At 41.7% G+C, this 18,948-nt stretch overlaps 1 protein-coding gene across 1 annotated transcript; it reads left to right on the plus strand.

Annotated features, from left to right (window-relative positions):
- Nucleotides 1-243: 243 nt before the first annotated feature.
- XK (X-linked Kx blood group antigen, Kell and VPS13A binding protein) lies at nucleotides 244-17,084 on the plus strand. Its single transcript, XM_005144555.2, has 3 exons — nucleotides 244-493; nucleotides 9,967-10,229; nucleotides 15,578-17,084. Exons 1-3 carry the CDS (start codon nucleotides 249-251, stop codon nucleotides 16,402-16,404), a joined length of 1,335 nt encoding a protein of 444 aa, XP_005144612.2. The 5' UTR covers nucleotides 244-248; the 3' UTR covers nucleotides 16,405-17,084.
- The last annotated feature ends 1,864 nt before the right edge of the window (nucleotides 17,085-18,948 follow it).

The raw sequence follows: 18,948 nt of genomic DNA on the forward strand, positions 1-18,948 counted from the left end.
CCGGGGCCGTCAACGGGAGGTCCCCGGCGACCCCCGGGCCTTGCCTTGGTCCCTCCCGGCCGGAGCCCGCGGCGCGGCGGCTGCGCCAGCGGCTCCCGCACAGTGGGCGCCCCCTAGTGGGCACTGTGCCTCAGTGAGCGGCGGCTGGGCTGGGCTGGGCTGGGCTAGGCTAGGCTGGGTGGGCGCTTGGGGTGGCTGCAGCGCGGCGGAATCGCCCCCGTGGCTGTGGCTGTGCGGGGCGGGCGGCGATGAAATTCCCGGGCTCCGTGCTCGTGTCGCTCGTCCTCTTTGTGGCCGAGACGGTGGCGGCGCTGTGCCTGAGCGGGGCGTACCGCGCGGCGGGGGACCGCATGTGGCAGTGGCTGACGCTGCTCTTCGCCCTCCTGCCCTGCGCGCTGGTGCAGCTCAGCCTGGTCTTCATCCATCGCGACGTGAGCCGCGACCGCCCGCTGGTGCTGCTGCTGCACCTCCTGCAGCTCGGGCCCCTCGTCAGGTCGGTGAGTCCCGCCTCGCCCCGTCCACCTCACCTCGGCGGGGAGAGCCCGCGGGGCTCGCTCGGGGTCCGGAGCGCCCCGGCCTTTGCGCCATACCAGAGCTGCCGCTGCTGCTCTACACTGGTATTACCCGCGACCGCATCCCTCCCAGTCTTATTTCTGAAGGAAATAATTCCCTTTGCAGGGAATTCTGTCCTTAGGCAGAAGAGCGGCGGGGTTGCGGTGCTTTGCGGCCCTCGGTAAGCCCTTGGCGTTGGAAGGAGATGGGTGAAACCCTCTGGAGGGGCGGGCAGGCGGAGATCCCGCTCCCTTTCACGGGTGGCGTTCCTGCTCTTGTTTTCTCTCCTTACGGCTCTTTGGAAACGGTTCTGATCGCTGCTGGTTCATCCGTAACACTTTACTCTGAGGTTACCTCCAAGAGAGAAAAGGAACACTTGCTCCGTCGCTAGTTTAAAACAATGATACAACCCATCTCATCTGTGCATCTTGGGAAGACCAGCAATGCTGTACACAGTCCGTCTCCTCTTTCCGAAAGCGAGCTTCTTGCCCCAAATTGCTTTGGAGATTTTTCAGCTTCACCAACTTCTCAGTGAAAATGTCCTTAAGGAAAAAAAACCCAATAGATAGGTGAAAAGTTACAGAAGGGGAGAAGTCCCATGACAAAGTGTTTGCTGTTGGGCTTTCATGTGGAATTTACGTTCAATTCTTTTCATTAAAGAGAAAGGCCATAAATACAGTATCTCTGTGGTACAGGCTAGGAAAAGCATTCCCAACTTTTTGAAATTCCTGGACAGTGTGGAAAAGGATGATTTGTTCACATTAATAAGGGTGATGTTTGGATGTTACAAAATATATTAAACTTCAAACCCCCATTGAATTCCTCTATAACCGTGGCTGGATTTGTTTGCTTCTTTTGTGAATATTTGCAAGATATTTAAGTTGTACCGTAACAGTTAGCTTCTTGAAGAGCCCTGGTATTTCTAAAAGCTAAAAACAAAATAATTCCATGTTCTTTGGAAAATAAGAGTGGACCCAGAGGGAAAGCAACTACCAGAATAAAAATTATGCTCATCACTTTTGTCATTCTAAATCAGTTTCTTGAGATTAGACAAGGAAAGAATGTCATGTTAAACTGCAAGGAGTGCAGCAGCAAGCAAAGGATGTAAACAAAACCAACGAATTAGAGGATTTTCTTTCTAATTACTGGGAAGAGACATAAACTTCTGCTTTGACCTTCACTACCAAGCACAATTTCACTTTTCCTTTCTCAAGAGAAGTTTGCAGCACAAGTCTTATCTGGTGCAGAGCACACTCTGTGCTGTGTTGGCAAGCTCCCAGCTGCAGTGGCTGATGTAAAAGTAGTGTGTGTACAGCAGCCCTTTTCTCTCCTGCCCTCTCCTCTCCATGATACTGCAGTGTATGAGCGTGTCACCAGCTCTGTACTTGTTTCTTTCTCAAAGTTTTACGAACTGAGCATTTCAGGAGGTTTGAAGATGCTCTGGGGGTGTTGCAGTGTGCCTGTGCTGCAGTTCCCATGGCGTCCTTTAGGCAGTACAAGGTGATGTTTGTTAACCTCGCTCTAGACCCAGGATAACTGGAATTATAATTGCTGATAAAAAGAGGGTAGTGCCACCTGAGAAAACTTATTTCCTGTTAAAGACATGAAGGGCTCTACAGATCAAAGAGGAAAAGTTCTGTAGAAAACGACCTCTCTTTAGATTCAGGGAAATGTGTCTATTTGTAGGACAGAACTGGGGAAAGGTGATGTGATCTGTCTGCAACAGACATTAAGGGTCTCTTGTTTGGTTCTTTGTCTTCCTATCCACTGCCACTAAACATTGTTTTATCTGTCAGAAAAGGAAACTGATCACTTCCTGCCAGGTGTAGATGTGCACTGTAACAGCTGAAGTGTTATCAGCATGTGAAATGCCTTTCCTTTCCCTACTTTGCACAGGAGGCTTTCTATTCTGAGTGGACTGGAATACCCATAAGTCTGAGGTGATAGCTAGAAGACGAAGTATTTTTTGGCTGTGTCATCACTTCATTGTAGCTTTTACCATTGTAAGCTGAAAAAGATCATTTTCTCTGGAGACATTTTCTCCCGTCCTTTTAGGCAAAGCTCTGCTCATTTGCACCAGAGAGTCCTGCTGCTGTTAGTCGTCTGCTTGAAGTCATCCAGTATGAAGCCTCACTCCATCCCCTGTGTTGGGTCTCTCTTACATCTCACTGGCACAGCCCAGAGCCTTTTAGGGAGGGCTAGGTTAAATTATGTCAAGTAGGACACATAGTCACCCCATGCTACTGGAACAAAATGTTAAGGAGCCCTTAACCTGTGTGAGATGGCCATGCTTCAACAGAGGGCATTCTGCTTTGTCTGGCTTTAAAAAAGCTGACACTAACTTTTTAATCAGTTTGGGTTTGTGACATGATACAGGACAGTATTTCTCTGTTCACACTCAAATATCAATGCACTGCTTTATTGACAGCCCATGCATGTTGTGTGAGTTTCCTTTATCATCTTAAAAGCTAGACATTTTGCTCCCCTTCCTTTTCCCTTAAAAAGTCAAGTTTAAATTTTGGGGAATGGTTTGGCAATATCTTGGCAGGGAAGGAAGCTATTTAGCTTTGCAAGCCAAATGATCCAGCCTATTTTGAATCCTCTCTGTGACGGAGGAAAAAGTACATTCTCTCATAAAACCTTCTTACATACCACCACCTTCCCCAAACACCCACACTCCACCTGTTCAGGAGGCACTTGCTGTCCTGCTGCTACCACTGGAAGCACTAAAATTAGGAAGCATCCCTTCTCATGCAGAGGACTTTTGCTGTACTGGGAGAGTAGTGTTAATGCACTCAGTTTTAATTCCTTCTCCCACTGTCTAAGAGCTTCTCTGTATATTCAGAGCAACTTGTAGAGTAAAATTCCTACCTCCTTAAGTAGCCTGGCTCTGATCCCCAGGATGCAGGCATGCCTTAGACTATTCAGAGAGTTGGCTAGAACAAAGTGACTGCAGGTTTCTAGGCACCATGTGGTATTCCTGCAGTATTTCAAGTCAGTGGCACTCCTTGTGAACACACTGATTTGTCTGGATGCTTAGAAAATATATTTGTATACTTTTTCTTCCTTTCTTTCTTTCTTTTTTTTTTTAGTAAAATTAGATTTTTTTGCCACATAAAGTAAATTATAACAAATTATTTTAAATTATAGTCAATGTCATAATATCAGCAAGAGATTTAATACAATTTTCTTTTCTTTAGAGGGAATCATGATAGGCTTTTTGGCTCATTATCAGCTGCTCCTGATCCAAGGACTGCCTCTTTGTTCCCTGTTCATTTGAATGGCACCTGTAGCACCGAGATTGTCTCAAGATTTTAGGTTGTGCTACAATTCCAATAAATATCTGGATTTTTTTTGCCAGTGTACTGCCCTGCACTTAGGGATTTGTTCAAAGTCCAAATAACTCTCCATGAAGGGTGCCAGAGAACCCCCTGTAAACTTCCTTGCCCTTTTCTGTTCTGCAAGCAATGAATAGCTCGGGGGCTGAAGTGAGTAGTACAGATTTCTGAAAAGTTGACTTGAGCAGTTGGGGTTTATAGTCACAAGTTGGGGGTGTTGATGGTATTGAACTCTAAGTCTGCTGGATGTGGTGGTTTCCTATGATCTAATTTACTGCAGACAGTACTGAAGTGACATATCCACTAGGGACTGGGGCGAACTCGGCAGGGCTTCCTTCTGGTACCAGCTCCATTGAGAATAAAGCTAAGTGACTGCTGGTGTCCCTGAAACTACAGTCCCTAGTGCTCTGTTAACTGAATGTGGACATACAGGCTCTTCCTCACAAGGAACATGCAATCAGGAGATGTCTTTGTCTGCAAATGGATAAACTGCTCTTGCAGAAAAAAAAATTGAAAGGGTCTGCCCATGGGAGGGGGCATGGAACTAGATGATCTTAAGATCCTTTCCAACCCTAACTATGCTGAGATTTTGTGATAACAGGCCTCTATATAGAACACTAATGACGGTTTTCCTCAGATTTTAACAAGACAAGGATATAAACAATAGACAACAATAGAGTTGGGGGGACTTTTTTGTTGTTTTATTTGTGGGTTGTTTTTTTTTTTAATGGGGTCAGGCTTTTTTTCTCAAGGCATAAGGAGAAACAATTACATGTGTCTAAGTATTGTGTAGACAGCAGCAAAGCAGATGTAATAGAATGTTTGCATCAAACTGCCAGGGGAGCTGCTGTTACCGCTGGAGTTAGATTCTGTAAGCAGGAAGTGAAAAAAACCCAAACTAACAAAAACCAAATCAAAACACCTATATGCTGAAATTATCAGAGGCATTAATGTTTTGGCTGCCTAGTTCTGCAGTTTGAAATCTAAAATGCTCTTAACAGTGCAGATAGTCCTTCAGTCACATTGTGTAGAAACAGGAGGTCTCTCATGAGTAGTCTCTCTTTCTTAGTGACCTGTTTTGTAGTTCTGAATAGCACAGGTCTAAAAGCCTCTCTTCCCTGTAGGACCTGCCTGACCTTGCTGGAGGAGATTCTGCAAGCTCTAAACTTTACAACTGTTGATGCATCTCTCTCTTTTTCCAGATGGGGAGAATACTCCCTTTTCAGGCTTTTTCATTTTTCCTTTGTTCTTGAGCAGGTGTGTGATGTGTCCATGATGTGATGAACAGAACAGATAGTGCAGATAAAAGGTAGAACAATGAGTGAGGGATGGATCTTTTTCTGATGCAGGTAAGTAAATCTGCAGGGCTGACAAATCTTTTGTATGCTACTCTAAAGAAAAGAAATTGCTAAAAATTGAGCCATTAGGGAAATCTGTTTATACATTGGCAGTGAGAGTGTTTGGCTAGGTCTTGAACAGAGATTTGTTCTTGGAGTGCTTGTTGGCTGTGGGAAGTTCTGGTTTCATTGCCTGCTCCCTCTTCACGCCATTATTTTGCTTGCATTTAAATCCCACGCATCCATAACTAAAAGAGGGAATGAGGTGCTTGCTCGCAGCAGGCGTGTAAGTATAGGATTGTTCCTCCTACTGACTGTGTAGAAGATGAATGTGTGGCTGCTGAATCACCCTTTGAAGACACCATCAGGATCCTTGAAAAAGTATAGTTCTTCTGTCTGCCAAGATTCGGCAGCAGGGGAGAAAGCAGCCCGATCTTTTACTTATCTATTGATTTGCACTGTAAAGAGTAGATCTGCCATTTGTTTTCTTCAGAGTAATTAGTTCTTTCAGAGCCTGTACTGCGACTGCCATTACATGCAGTGAAAATGGCCAGCTGCTTGCCTTCTGCAAGATGTCATAGGAGGATGTGTTGAAAAGACCCTAAACATCACTGCATTGCAGGAGATAGATTGTGCAGAAGTTGGGATCTCTCACTTCTGTTTCTTTGGAGGGGAGCAGTGAGCAGCTGGAGCTTCTGGGAGATTCCCATTCTGTTGCAGTGTGTAACTGTGGAGGAAAACTGTCAGGAAGCAATTGCTTTATCATGGAATCATAGAAAGGTCTGGGTCAGAAGGGACATTCAAGATCTTCTAGTTCCAATCCTTCTGCCATGGGCAAAGACACCCTCTGCTAGATGAGGTTGCTGAAAGCCCCATCCAAACTGGCCTTGAACAATTCCAGGGATGGGGCATCCACACCTTCTCTGGGCAACCTGTTCCAGTGCATCACCACCCTCATAGTGAAGAATTTCTTCTTAATGTCTCATCTAAATCTATCCTCTCTTGCATTGTCTCTTAGTTGTGTTTCATACTGAAAAGGAATAAGCCAGTTCATTTAAAGACAAGATGCCCAGCCCTTCAGAATGCACTTCACAGGCACAGTTGTAACTCACCACATGTGTATGATCTGAATTGATTCTTCATCACTGCTCTGAACTCTTCTCACATAGATGGTTCTTCAAGTGCTTACTAAAACATTTAGATTGGTGCTTGCTCTTTCAAGCACCAACCAATGCTCTTTCATCTGTATCAGATCACAGCCTGCTCCTGTTTGAAGCAGTTGCTTGGGCAGTGGCTCCAGCTAGAGTCTTGAATGCATTTGTTATTTGCCTCAGAAAGCATGACCTCCAAGACACTTTCTGTGTGGGATGTGATGGACAGGCCTTGGGGAAAAGATGAGCATCGTTACTGTTGTGGTTTAAAACAAATCCGCACAGTTCGCTCACTCACTCCCCCCCCCTTGCTCCCCCAACTCCCGGAGAGTTAGGAAGAAGAATGTAGCCCCCACGGATTGAGATAAGAACGGTTTAATAGCTAAGGCATAACACAAATCACTACTGCCATTACTACTACAAATAATAATGATACAGCCAATAACAAGTGAAGAGAATACAACAACTCACCAGCCACCAACCCACAACTCACCCCACCCTGCCCAACCGAGCACCAACCGATACCTCCTCCATCCCCCCAGAGCTCCAGCCCTTCCGGGTCCCTCTCAGTTACCTCCTGGGCATGACGTGCTATGGTATGGAATACCTCTTTGGCTAGCCTGGGTCAGGTGTCCTGTCTCTCCTTCCTCCCGGCCTCCCCTCCTCCCTGCCAGAGCATGAGGCTCAGAAAAAGGCCTTGAACAAACTGAATACCCGAGCAGTAATTCAAAACATACTTGCTATCAGCAAACGTTCTCAGCCCGAAAGTCAAAACACAGCACTGCACCAGCTACCAAGAAGGAGAAAAAAATGACTGCTACTGATCAAACCAGGACAGTTACTATTGTAATCTGAGTGCTTGCACATACCATTTTTATTGCTCTGTTGTACTGGTAAAAGTGCCCTTTGGCTCTTAGGTTTGTTCATTAGACTGTTTCACATTGTGTTTGCTTTTCTATACAGGTATAAAATTTCCCATCACAAAACAGTATACTTCTACTTAATACCTAGGTAATATATATGAATCAAATGCTTGCTCCAAACCCCAATATTTTGTTGATTATAATATTTACTATAGCAAATAGTCTTATTATTAGCTATTTATTATTATAATATAGTTTTATGAATCTTATAATCTCTATTATGGGATTACTGCATATTTGTTGGATTTGTCCCTAGACTGTATCCACTTCTAATGACACACAGCAAGAGTTCAGAGGCTGATGCTGAGATTTCATTTTCTGTAATAGCTTCAGACTTGCCCTCAGCTCTGGATGAATAGATGGCTGTGAATACTAAGTGAGATAAAAATGTTCTGGGATCTTTATTTTGGAATAAAATCAGTGTGTTTGTTTCAGAATCTCTTTTGGCTTCATAAGATGTGCTTTATTAATTTTTCACACTTTATTTTTGGCTGCATGGAGTCTTTCACATGGAACAAGACTGGCAGTGACTGAAATGATTAACAAGGGGAAAATAGAAAGTTACCACTGTGAATGGAGCCTCTGGAACACCAGCACTTTGAAAGGCTTTAGTGGTAGTGGTAGCTGATGCCTAGGGAATCAAGGGTAATACACAGGATCCTAAAACTGCTTTCCATCTAGAGCGGTTGAAAGTTGCTAGTGGTCCTGTTAGGGGGGGAAAAAATAAGTCAAGTTTATTAAAATAAAAGTCAGTATGCTTTTATTTGAATTTTCATCAGTTTGGTCTGTTAGCTTTTCCCTAAAAGGCTGTGGTAAACTCTGGCTTGCAGTTGTTGAAAAAAGTCAAACTGAAGAGGAAACTGGAGTTCAAATTCTCAGACAAGCATAGCTCTGTATTTTGTAATTGTGTGATACTTGTAAATAGAAGGTAGGCCTTATTTGTGCCATTACAAAAACTCATTGTCCAAATTTGACCTGTCAGAGACTTGGAGGCACTGCATTTCAGCAAGTTTTACCTGCAGAGGCAGCCAGGTGGAGGAGATGAACCTCAGCAGGCACTATGGAAGGAAAGAAGACCTCGGTCCTAGTCAGAGGATGATGCTTATGCAAAGTAAGATGCCATGTGTGTTGGGCCATAGAAGATGTGATGTGACCAGAGCTGGTGCCATAGGTCACCCTGTCAGTGAGGGTTTCTCCTCCCACAGCTTCCCTCTGGATTGGAAGACAGTCCTCACCAGTTCTGCTGCTCACACTATGATTGTTGTATCTCTTGAAGCCTGTACCAGTGTTAGGCATAAAAGAAAACAGGTTGTGTCCACAGTGGGTTTGGACTTCTGGGGGTTTTATTTTTCAGTAGTCAATGCCATTTATCCTTTATAGTACTGATGTATATGAACAGTATGCCCTGTATTTTTAGGACCCCCATGCAATGTGGTAGAAATAGAGGTTCTTTCCTTTCTCCTCGCTCAGCCTGTGACTTCACCTGTAGTTAAGTAGACCCTTGCTTGTTATTACTTCCTAGATAAAGCTGACTATTGCTGTATGTGTTTTGGGTCCTGCGTGATGCCCAAGCCCACCCTTGACATCTTCGTGTCCAAGCAGCTCTCTTAGAATATCTTTTCAAAGCTTTTGCCAATCTGAAATTAGTTGTTGGAAGAGAGTTTCAGAAACTTTCAGTTTAGGCATCTGTCTGAAGCCCTATTATCTTTAATAATCAAGGAGCCAGATTGTCCTTGTTGCTATAGCATTTGCTGCTGTCAACCCTTTTGGATTATTGTCTGTGTATATGTAGAGGCAGCAAATAGTACAATATGTAATTTATATATAGAAGTGCATGCACTAGCAACCCTTTGTTCCTTGGAAGTTAGTCTGTGGTAAGTTAGACCTACATAAGCAAGAGGGTTTGTTCCACATGTGTTTAAAGTATGAAGACCTGCAGCAACTGGAAACACTGCATCTTCTTATTTTGAATATTTTTGCAAGATTGTTTAATATTCCTTAAACGGTGCAGAAAATGTAAGCAAATGTAAGGAGCAAAGCTCCTATTTCTGCATCTTTTTTAAAGAAATGTGAATTTCCAGGGTTGTGAGGCTTGTTCTCATTCTTGCTGCTATGGCTTGTTAAATCAAGAGTTAGAATCCAACTGTTTATGAAGTATGTGCACCCACTCATACTCTGAACTCCTCCCCAACATCTCGAGACTTTTTGTTTAAGACATAAAAAGTAGTTTTACTGTAGTGTTCTGGTGCATGTCACAGATGTATGGATAAGTAGAAGAGAAAAACATGATTATCTGAAGAAAAACTTCCAATTTGATTTCTGGGTTAGCAGCCTATGAACGTTGTAGTAGATGAAGAGTTTAATAGGACAGCAGAGAGCAAGGGCAGCTTACAGGAAACAACTAAACCTCCTCCCATATCTGAGTACTACAAGCAGCCCAAAGGGCACTGCCAGATTCTTACTCTTTACTTGCATGTAGTTTGCATTTTTGAAGAGTGAAGTCTTCATATTCCAAATTTACCAGAAGGAGAAAATGTACAAGCTTTGCTCTATGAGCATATTACTTAAGTCTTAGTATATGATGACTTAAAATACTTAGGAGTGGGAAGATCTATGCTTTCCTTTCATTTTTTTCCTGTTACATTAATTACTGATTTGCTTCTAGGTGTGTGGAAGTCTTTTACATTTACTTCCATGCTGGCAGAGTTGAAGAGCCCTATGTCAGCATCACAAAGAAGAGACAGATGCCCAAGGATGGGTACTCAGAAGAAATTGAAAAAGAAGTGGGACAGGCCGAAGGCAAGCTGTGTACGCACAGGTCTGCATTCAGCAGGGCATCTGTGATCCAGGCGTTCCTTGGCTCAGCACCCCAGCTCACGCTCCAGCTCTACATCTGTGTCCTGCAGCAGGAAATCACAGCTGCCAGAAGTAGGTAGAGCTATTGTTTTCACCTCTGTATTTTGGTGGGAAGGAGAGGAGAAATGTCAGCAATCAGGTATAGCTGTCATGGATAAGAATCAAACTCAATTGTACTAGGTTTCATCTGCCTGACAACTTTTGATGGTTGTTGTGATGGTGATGTTGCTCTCAAGTTTGTCTTTATATAATCATATTTTAGACTATGACAATTCATGTAGCATACTTGTGTTGCAATAAAAACCGTAATTTGATAAATTGGCTATTGTGGCATGCGAGGTAGGCAGCTGGAGGGACTGAGCTGTCTTCTTGAAGAGATAAAACAAAAAATTCTCTGTTCCATTTTGGGTTTTGAGCATACTTTCTGGAAAATTCCATGGGGTACAGTGCAGAGCATGTTTTGCCATGCTGCAATAAGGAAGGTGTACTTTCAAGAATGTGGTTTCAAATATGGACTGAGGGAGTGAACAGGCTTTACTTGTACCAGACTCTGAATTTGGTAGGACTCACTAAGCTGGTATGCAAAGCTGGTATGCAAATGTGGCCATCTAATCTCTGGACCCAAGATATTAAGCCTTCACCACGCAGTGCTGCACCACATGGGCTTACCAGGACTGTGGGACTCTGGATCTTGCTCCAGTTCCTTGAAAAGTCAGTCTTGATTTACTGGCACACTGCTCAATATAGAACCTGCTCCAGGGGGTCGTAGGACAACCAGCCTTTTGGTGTAAAAAGGGACTTTAGCAACTATGTGAACTGCAGGTGTGTTTCCACTGAAATATATCTTGTTACATCTCTGAGGTCCTGAGAGGCCAGGGATCTTTACCAGCATTACAGCTAGGGAGGCTGAGAGTAGGGTAACACATTATGAATCTGAACACTTTCTTCAGTTCTGGTGCCTTGGTTGGCACTGTACCAAGGTAAGAAACTAAGACTTTTAGAGAAGCCTTTATAATAATGTCAGGGCTCTCCCCTCAGTTCAGGGAACAGAAAACTTTAGTATTCCAAAGGGTGAATCAGTGCATAACGATATTATAACAGGTTAAGGTCTTTTTACAAAAGTACTTGTTTAAGGTCATAGCAGTTGTTACTTGAAAGACATTACTCCTGACCTTACTTCACAGCTAAGGTAGTCTCTTTGGATAGCCATGGCATCTGTGCTGTGGGATGAGAACAAAGCAGCTGAATCCTTTGCTGGATGGTGCAATTAGCAGAATTTCCAATCATGTTGCTGCAGGTGGCATTTGCTTGAGAAAGGTCACCTTTTTATTATATTTCTTCTATTACTGGTGTTGACCTTACTGGTCATGATTGCTAAGGCAAAGTGCTGTGTTTCAGATGATTAGAGAATTGCATATTTAATGATTTGTAACTCCCTATTCTGACTTCTATCAGTCACTGATGAAATAAATTCTGAATCACAGACTGATAAGTAACCTTCTGTGGGTGTAGTTAAACAAGAGATAAGCTGGCTCACCAGGGAGTTCAGTAAATCCACCAGCAAATGCAGTAGTCATCTCATGTCTCTCAGGACCCATCTCCATAACAGGTGTAATTGTAAAATATAGACATGAAAAGAAAATATATATGTATATATATATAAGGTGTTTTTATTTTTTTTTTCTTCTTGGTGTTTTGGAAACAGTGGCAATGTCTGTTAGAGCTTATTCAACAGAAAAACAAGAGTTCTGACCATATTCCTCTTGCGTGTATTTTACCTTCTGAAATATTTACACTTTCTGCAGTCTCTTCAGCCACCTTCCACTATTGAATTGAACAGTTCTGAAAAAAGCATGCATCCTTGCCTAGAACTTTGTCAACAAGAACCATGCTGCATCTTTCTTGTGTATTTCATGACATTCATTAATTTATCTGGATGTTTTCTTTAGGATGATCATGCCAGTGTTCTCCAAAATTGTCATTTCACTGTTTGTCAAGAACATAAGATCAAGAGAACTAAAAGCAGGACAAAGCTTCTAGGTTACTGATGAAAGACGTGAAGCTTTGGTGACTGTTCAGCATGAAATGTATAGAAATGTTGGATGAAATGCCATATTGGAAACCCACCAGTAATGGCCTAATCTGAGTCCTAGTTCTAGGCTAAATGCTTCAGCATCTGTCTGTATCATGCATTGCCTTAGGGCCAGCTATTACTTTGTGTTGAAGAGATGCCTGACATTAGGCTCAGGTCCACTTACTGTTGAGCAATAACCCAGACCTCTTCACTTAGCTGATACCACCTGGAGAAATGCAGGACCAGGAGGTGCCAAAAAGACCCAAGTTAATTACAAAACTCACAAGCTGGAGGTGGGGCTTGTGTGACTTTGCCTCTTACCCTTGAAAAAGGGACAGTTCTTAGTGTGCAGTATTGAATGTAGAAGATATGTTTCTGGTAAGAGTGATCTTTTTGTAAGCTTAAAGTTTTTGTGCTATTAGCGGCAGTCAAGTTATCTTTTCAAGTGTTCGTTACAGGGACAAAGTAATCTCAGAATGTGGATTTCTTACCATTTAAAATTATTCTGCTGAAGAAGGTACTTCTTTTTAAGTGAAAATCTGCAGCAGTCACTGCCATATTCAAGAATAGTAGTTTTGGGTTTATCCGTTTTTCTAATTTTGCAGTGTCACTTTCCTAATGTTCATGACTGGCTTTGTAGGTGGCCTTACTAGATACCTGTAAGATGCTTCTACTGTTGCTTCTCCTCAACTCATTAAGCTCTGACCACAGACTTCTTTTCTCATTGTTTAAACAACATAGTCTGAGTATTAATAGTTGTTTTTAAGTGTTGAAATTATATCGTAAGGCAAAAAAAAATCATATCTAGGTGTCTTGCCCTAAGTAATAAAGTAAGTGCCTTTGTTTTTCAAGGGTTATGGTTATCAGTTCAGAAAACTATAGTATATAAATAGATAACTTATGATTCTTCAGCAGAATATAAGATTTGAGTAATAGATATTTGTGATGTAGTTCATCTAGAGCAGAATTCACTCTTTTAGCAATTTCTGAAATGGGAAGCACCAGGTCTTGAAAAGATTTAACACACAATAAAAAACCAAAGTAAACGAGTGCCTCCCTGGATGACTGAGTGTGCACCTTTGATTTGTAAGTAAAGTTCAGCCTACTAGGAGCAAAGGAAAAAGAAAAATGCCACCTTTATAAGGACTGTTAGGGAATTTGGGACTGTTCCAGGGCCTTTCAAATTTTCACTTCTTTCCCTGCTCTGTATGAGTAAAAGCAACAATAAGGTCACACTCCTCTGTTTCCCTTTGTGGTTGCTTCAAACCATCTTTTATACAGATCTAAAAGTGAAGTTTGAACTGAAGGTTTGGTGGCAGTACTGAGTTTTTGAGAAAAGAGGACTGGGTTACTCTATTAAACCAGGAGCAGAGTGATCTGGTTTCTGTCAGTAGAGAAATGCCTCTTTCAAAGGCTTGAGTTTTTAAGACAAGTTTGAGATAAATAAAAAAATTCCCTGAGATAAAGCTGGGTAGTAAGATGCATGACCAGCTTACCAAAACAGAAAGCAAGCAGAGTTCTAGAACAGCAGCACCCTGTCCTTAGTGTGTAGGGTTTTTTGTTTCTTTAACTTTGAGAATATTCTTTTGTTTCATTAGCTACTGGAAGTCATTTGTTCTTTCACAGTTCTAGAGCTGGCTCAAAACTGCAGGAAAGACTTTTGTGAAGACCTACAGGATATGAAACAGTGTTCTTGACTGCACTTGCTTGCTGCTCTGCTTTCAACCAAATTCTGAGAACAAGTACACTACTGAGTAAGAAAGACATTTAAAAACACCTAATAAAAATCTAAGTGTTAAACAAGCAAATAAATAACCATTTTCTGAGAATTTATGTACCACCAAACTGGCCTGTACAAAATTACCATATAATATGGCAAATATTTTTCAGCTTAGTGCTGTTGGAAAATTAGATATAAAGGATTAATTATTTTCCAGAATAATTCAGAGGTGTTTGAGGATCAGGGTGGGAGAGAGGTTAACTAAAATTATAAAAAAAATCCAGTTAGAAAGTCATTAGAGATCCTGAAATACACTTGTTTATTTCAAAGTCATGCTTATAAATTAATAAGTTTAATTAGAAAAAGTCCTGATAGTCATGGCTATAGAGCTATGGCAAATCAGGGAATCCAGTTCATTTGTAGGATATTGACACATAAACTAATTGAATGCTGCAGAAAGCACTGGTTGCTAAGCAATGCAGCAGTAATTGACATAATCAAGAATTCCCAGCTCTGATTGTTCTGTTATATCTGATGCATATAATGTTCTGTAGCATGGCCAGACAGCTTGGTTAGTTTCATTGAAAGTTCCTTGCATGGACAAAATGTTAGATTGAAACTAGAAGTATTGGTTGGGGGATGCCTAAAATTAGTCCCCTGAATCAGCAGCTAATTGGCATGTCAGTAAAAACTGTGAAGAAAGTATGCAAATGCTAACAGAACTGTGGGCAGTCAGCACTTTGAACATCAAGGTGCTTTCTCAATGGATCTTTATTCTATGCATCCAGGGTTCTTGTACGTTTGAACCTACTTAATGTGGCAAGACAAGACTCCTTCCTGGAATGCCAGAAAGCTTTTCCCCTGTTGCATCTGGAGGGGAAGCCAGGTAACACTTGGCCTCTGCCTTCACTTTCTGAGAATTTAAAAGCCATGAAACCTTCACTTGGGGTTTTCTGGATAGATGGGAAATACTAAAAGTTGATCTGAATTTAAAGACATTTTTTAAAAGTGTTGATTTTAAATGCATGATACAGATAGGTGTATAGGAAAACACAATGTAGACAGATGAGCAAATCTTACACAGTTGCCCATCTCTGTCTGCACAGGCAGAGAAATGTGCAGGTGGTTTTGGGTTTAAATTGCTCTAGCTTTCAATTTTGAGCTCCATCACAGAGCTTTTCATTTTAGACAATTTGCTGTGACACAGAACTTCACAAGCACTGAGGTATCTGCATGCCCAAATTACTCCAATATTTCAGCTTCTGTTTTGCAGTTTTTCATCTGTATGGGGAGGGATTGGCACCCCTCTGCCTTTTGGAGTACTGTGAGAGTTTGAGAGCAGGTTGGATACTCTTATGACTGAGCTATATAATTACCAAGGACAGTATATGTACAAACAGCCCTTAGCAGGGGGAGGAGGAGAGAAGCTTCTGACTTTTAAATGCCTTTTTACTTTCTAACTACTTGGAAAAGTAAAAAATGGAGTCTAAAACAGGAGGTAGGGTTAGAGTAAGAACCCAGATGTGTATACAAGGAATGGGGGATTTTTGCTGTGAAAACAGTTAATCTGTAATGTCTTTAACTTCTGCTAAGCTGAAGGTCCTGATCTGTCTTTTCTCTTTGTAGGTATTTTTATGGTCCTTTCTCTCCTGTCAATTGTATATGGTGCCTTACGCTGCAACATCCTGGCTATTAAGATTAAGTATGATGATTACGATGTCAGCGTGAAACCAGCTGCCTACCTCTGCATATTCATGTGGAGAAGCTTTGAGATTGCTATACGGGTTACGGTGTTGGTCCTTTTCAGTTCAGTCCTTCAAATCTGGATACTTCCTGTTGTGCTAGTGAATTTCTTTGGTTTTTTCTTCTACCCATGGATTCTCTTCTGGCAAAGCAAGTCCCCATTTCCTGAGAACATAGAGAAGGCACTGAGCAGGGTTGGCACTACGATTGTCTTGTGCCTTCTCACCTTTCTGTATGCTGGCATTAACATGTTCTGCTGGTCAGCAGTGCAGGTGAAGCTCAATGATCCTGACTTAATTAACAAATCCCAAAATTGGTACCGACTGACTGTATATTACATGCTGCGATTCATTGAGAATGCATTCCTCCTGCTGATGTGGTACATCTATAAAACTGATATCTACCTGTATGTCTGTGCCCCATTGTTGGTCTTGCAGCTCCTGATAGGTTACTGCATGGCTATCCTCTTCATGTTGGTCTTCTACCAGTTCTGCCACCCGTGCAAAAAGCTCTTCTCATCCAGCATTTCTGAAGGTTTGCTGTCCTGTTTCAAGTTCCTCTGCTTTATTTGCAAGCCTCCCAAATCCAACATACTGATAGACAAGGCAGAGGTGAAATCTCCTGAAAATTCTGATGAAGCACGGAGCAGTAGCAAGACAATATATTCTCAAAAGGGGAATGCTCATCAAAGCATTTCTTCCAATGCCTAGTACATCTGGGAGCAAGTAGGTGCCTTTGGAAGACGGCAGATCCACCTGCTGGGAACATTGTGTATCTTGGACATTGTGTCTTGTGGGTGGGATTACTTTCTTGCAGGTGTAGTACTGCATGACAACTGACAAGCTTACCTTTGTGGAAAATGTAGTATATGAGTAAGTGTATCTCTGTGTGTTTGTGTACTGAGAGCAATCTTTCTTTGTAGAATTATATTTCAGGGTTTTCTTGAACATAGGTTTATTATCACGTGCTTATTTTGAAACCATAGAAGACATCCTTCAAGAACTGGCCTGATGCTCATCTCACTCAGGAAATCTGAGGATGGAAGGAAATGCATTTTATTTCAGATAGAATGTCATTATGGCATGCAACACTAGCGTGGAAACAGAGCATAGACCTTGACTATATATTGACTGTAGCTGTGGTCTGCTTTGATCAAATTGCAGACTTTTTTTACACTCTAATCAAGTGTAATAAGATAATACTTCTGTCTGAGGTATAAGAGTTGGACTTATACAGTGCAATGTAGTCTGGGTTGCCAAGAAACAACTAATTAGCCAGTACTAATACTGAAATGTGACTGTTACCAAGAACCGACAGAGGCGTTACTGGCTTTGCACTGTTTCACCCTTCACATTTGCTGCTTGTTAGCAGGGGAATTAAATTTAACACATTAATTGGGATGTTCTAGAATAGCTAATTTTTCTGACATCATTTGTCTAATACTTTGTTTGTGATCAGCTAGTATTAGGGTGGTGTTCACTTTATATAACTTTAAATATCTGAAAGCTGGGCAGATCGTGTGAACTAGTCATGTGGGTGCTATCCAGAGCACATCTCCAGGGAGTGATTCAGTCCATCTTATATGCATTCTCTTAAGGCAAGTGATATGAATCATTCTCTGGAGTCTAACTACTCAGTGTTAACCAGATGCCTTGACAATTAGTTTTGACTATCCATCTCTTTTTCAGATGGCTAAAGTTAAGAGATAAGCACTACACTGATTGTCAGGGGGTTGGTAGTACACCAAGAAGGCAACTCAGTGACTTATGTGGTGATAGAAGACACTGAGTGCTACATTTTTAGGCTGTATGTTATGGTTAGTTTAATATCAGTAGTCCTAAACCTTCTGACTTCTTTACCTCAGAAGTATCACAAGCTTGAAATCTGGAAGACGAAATGGGAGTTGTTGACTTTTTCTTCTATGCACTATATCACTATGAATAAAAGTATTCCGTTATTTTTCATGTTGTTCAGAAAGCTTTAGCATATGGATACTTAAGAGTTTATTGGAAATACACAAAATTCATTTTATTTTCAAAAATTGAGTGAAACCTTTTTGCACTTTGCTTAGCACCTTGCATTTCTTTTGAATATTACCCATTATGGCTGCTAGTGATAACAAGTAATTTATGACCAAAAGCATCAACTAGTGTCCTAAGCTTAGCCTCCATCCTATTGTCATGGAGGATGTAAAGTTCTTCAGTTGAGATGACATCAGCATCATTGTACTAGCTGTGTCTCAGGTTCAGGTTTGAGGTCATTTACCATGAAATATGTCACATGCAGTGCTGCAAAGAACTAAGATGTTTTGATTCATTACTGCACGGTAAATGAATGTCTTCGTACTTCAATTTTGTAATGGAGTTGAGTTTCTTGTTTTCCTTAATACGTGTCTCTGTGTGGTATGTGTATGTAGTTCTCATTAAATTCTTGTGGGCTGGCAGTAGGAAATTTTGGCCCGAGCTTGTCATGGGAATGTACCTCATGTATCTGGGGAAGACACCAAAACCTCAGTTCAGTTTCTCTCTCCAAGGAGCATAGAATAGTGAAGTGATGCTTTGAAGACACTATGGTATTTCTCTGAACATCTGTATGTAGGTGTACAGTATAGTATTTCTCTGTACTTTTTTAGACATAGAAGAATATCCCAGGTTTGTTGGGTTTACTTTTGTTTGGTTTTTTTTGTTGTTGTTTGCTTGTTTTTCCTGTTGTTTTTTTTTGGGGGGGGGGAGGTTTTGTTTTCTTTTGTCTTGGGTACTTGGGTTTTTTGGGTTTTTTTGTGGGTTTTTGGTTTTGGGTTTTTCCCCCCCCCCCCCCAGTAGTGAGTTAAAGGAGCAAGTGAGACTGTAACCCCTTGCTTCCAGACCTACAGAGTTTAGCACACAGGGACAGATTTTCAGGTGTTCTTAGCTAAAACTGAGTATCTGACTTTATGGTTGGATACTCATGATCAGGGAATTATGGCTGTTGCCTATCTACAGATGTACCTTGGTCTGAAACATTAGTGTTTGGAGAGGAAAAAAGAAAAAGTGGCTTCATATGTAGAAGTACTTTATATTTCAAGAGAGAGCTCTCAAATCCTTAAAACAGACTTTGAATACCATGAAATGATGGTGCAGTTCTGATTTTGCCACTTGGAAACAGTGGAAGCTTCACAAACAGCCAGTGAAATGTTTGTGCTACAATGAAGTCATCAGTAGGAAACCTACACAGCCAGGAATCCAGTGTGGTTACATTGCGAGTACCGTTTAACT

This window comes from Melopsittacus undulatus, chromosome 2 (assembly GCF_012275295.1).
Source record: "Melopsittacus undulatus isolate bMelUnd1 chromosome 2, bMelUnd1.mat.Z, whole genome shotgun sequence".
NCBI lineage: Eukaryota > Metazoa > Chordata > Aves > Psittaciformes > Psittaculidae > Melopsittacus > Melopsittacus undulatus.

Excerpts from the sequence above, each read along its gene's own strand:
- XK (XM_005144555.2), top strand. The coding sequence starts at position 249 with ATGAAATTCCCGGGCTCCGTGCTCGTGTCGCTCGTCCTCTTTGTGGCC. Across the intron at positions 494-9,966 it reads CAGCTCGGGCCCCTCGTCAG|GTGTGTGGAAGTCTTTTACA; the intron begins GTCGGTGAGTCC and ends ATTTGCTTCTAG. Across the intron at positions 10,230-15,577 it reads GGAAATCACAGCTGCCAGAA|GTATTTTTATGGTCCTTTCT; the intron begins GTAGGTAGAGCT and ends TTCTCTTTGTAG.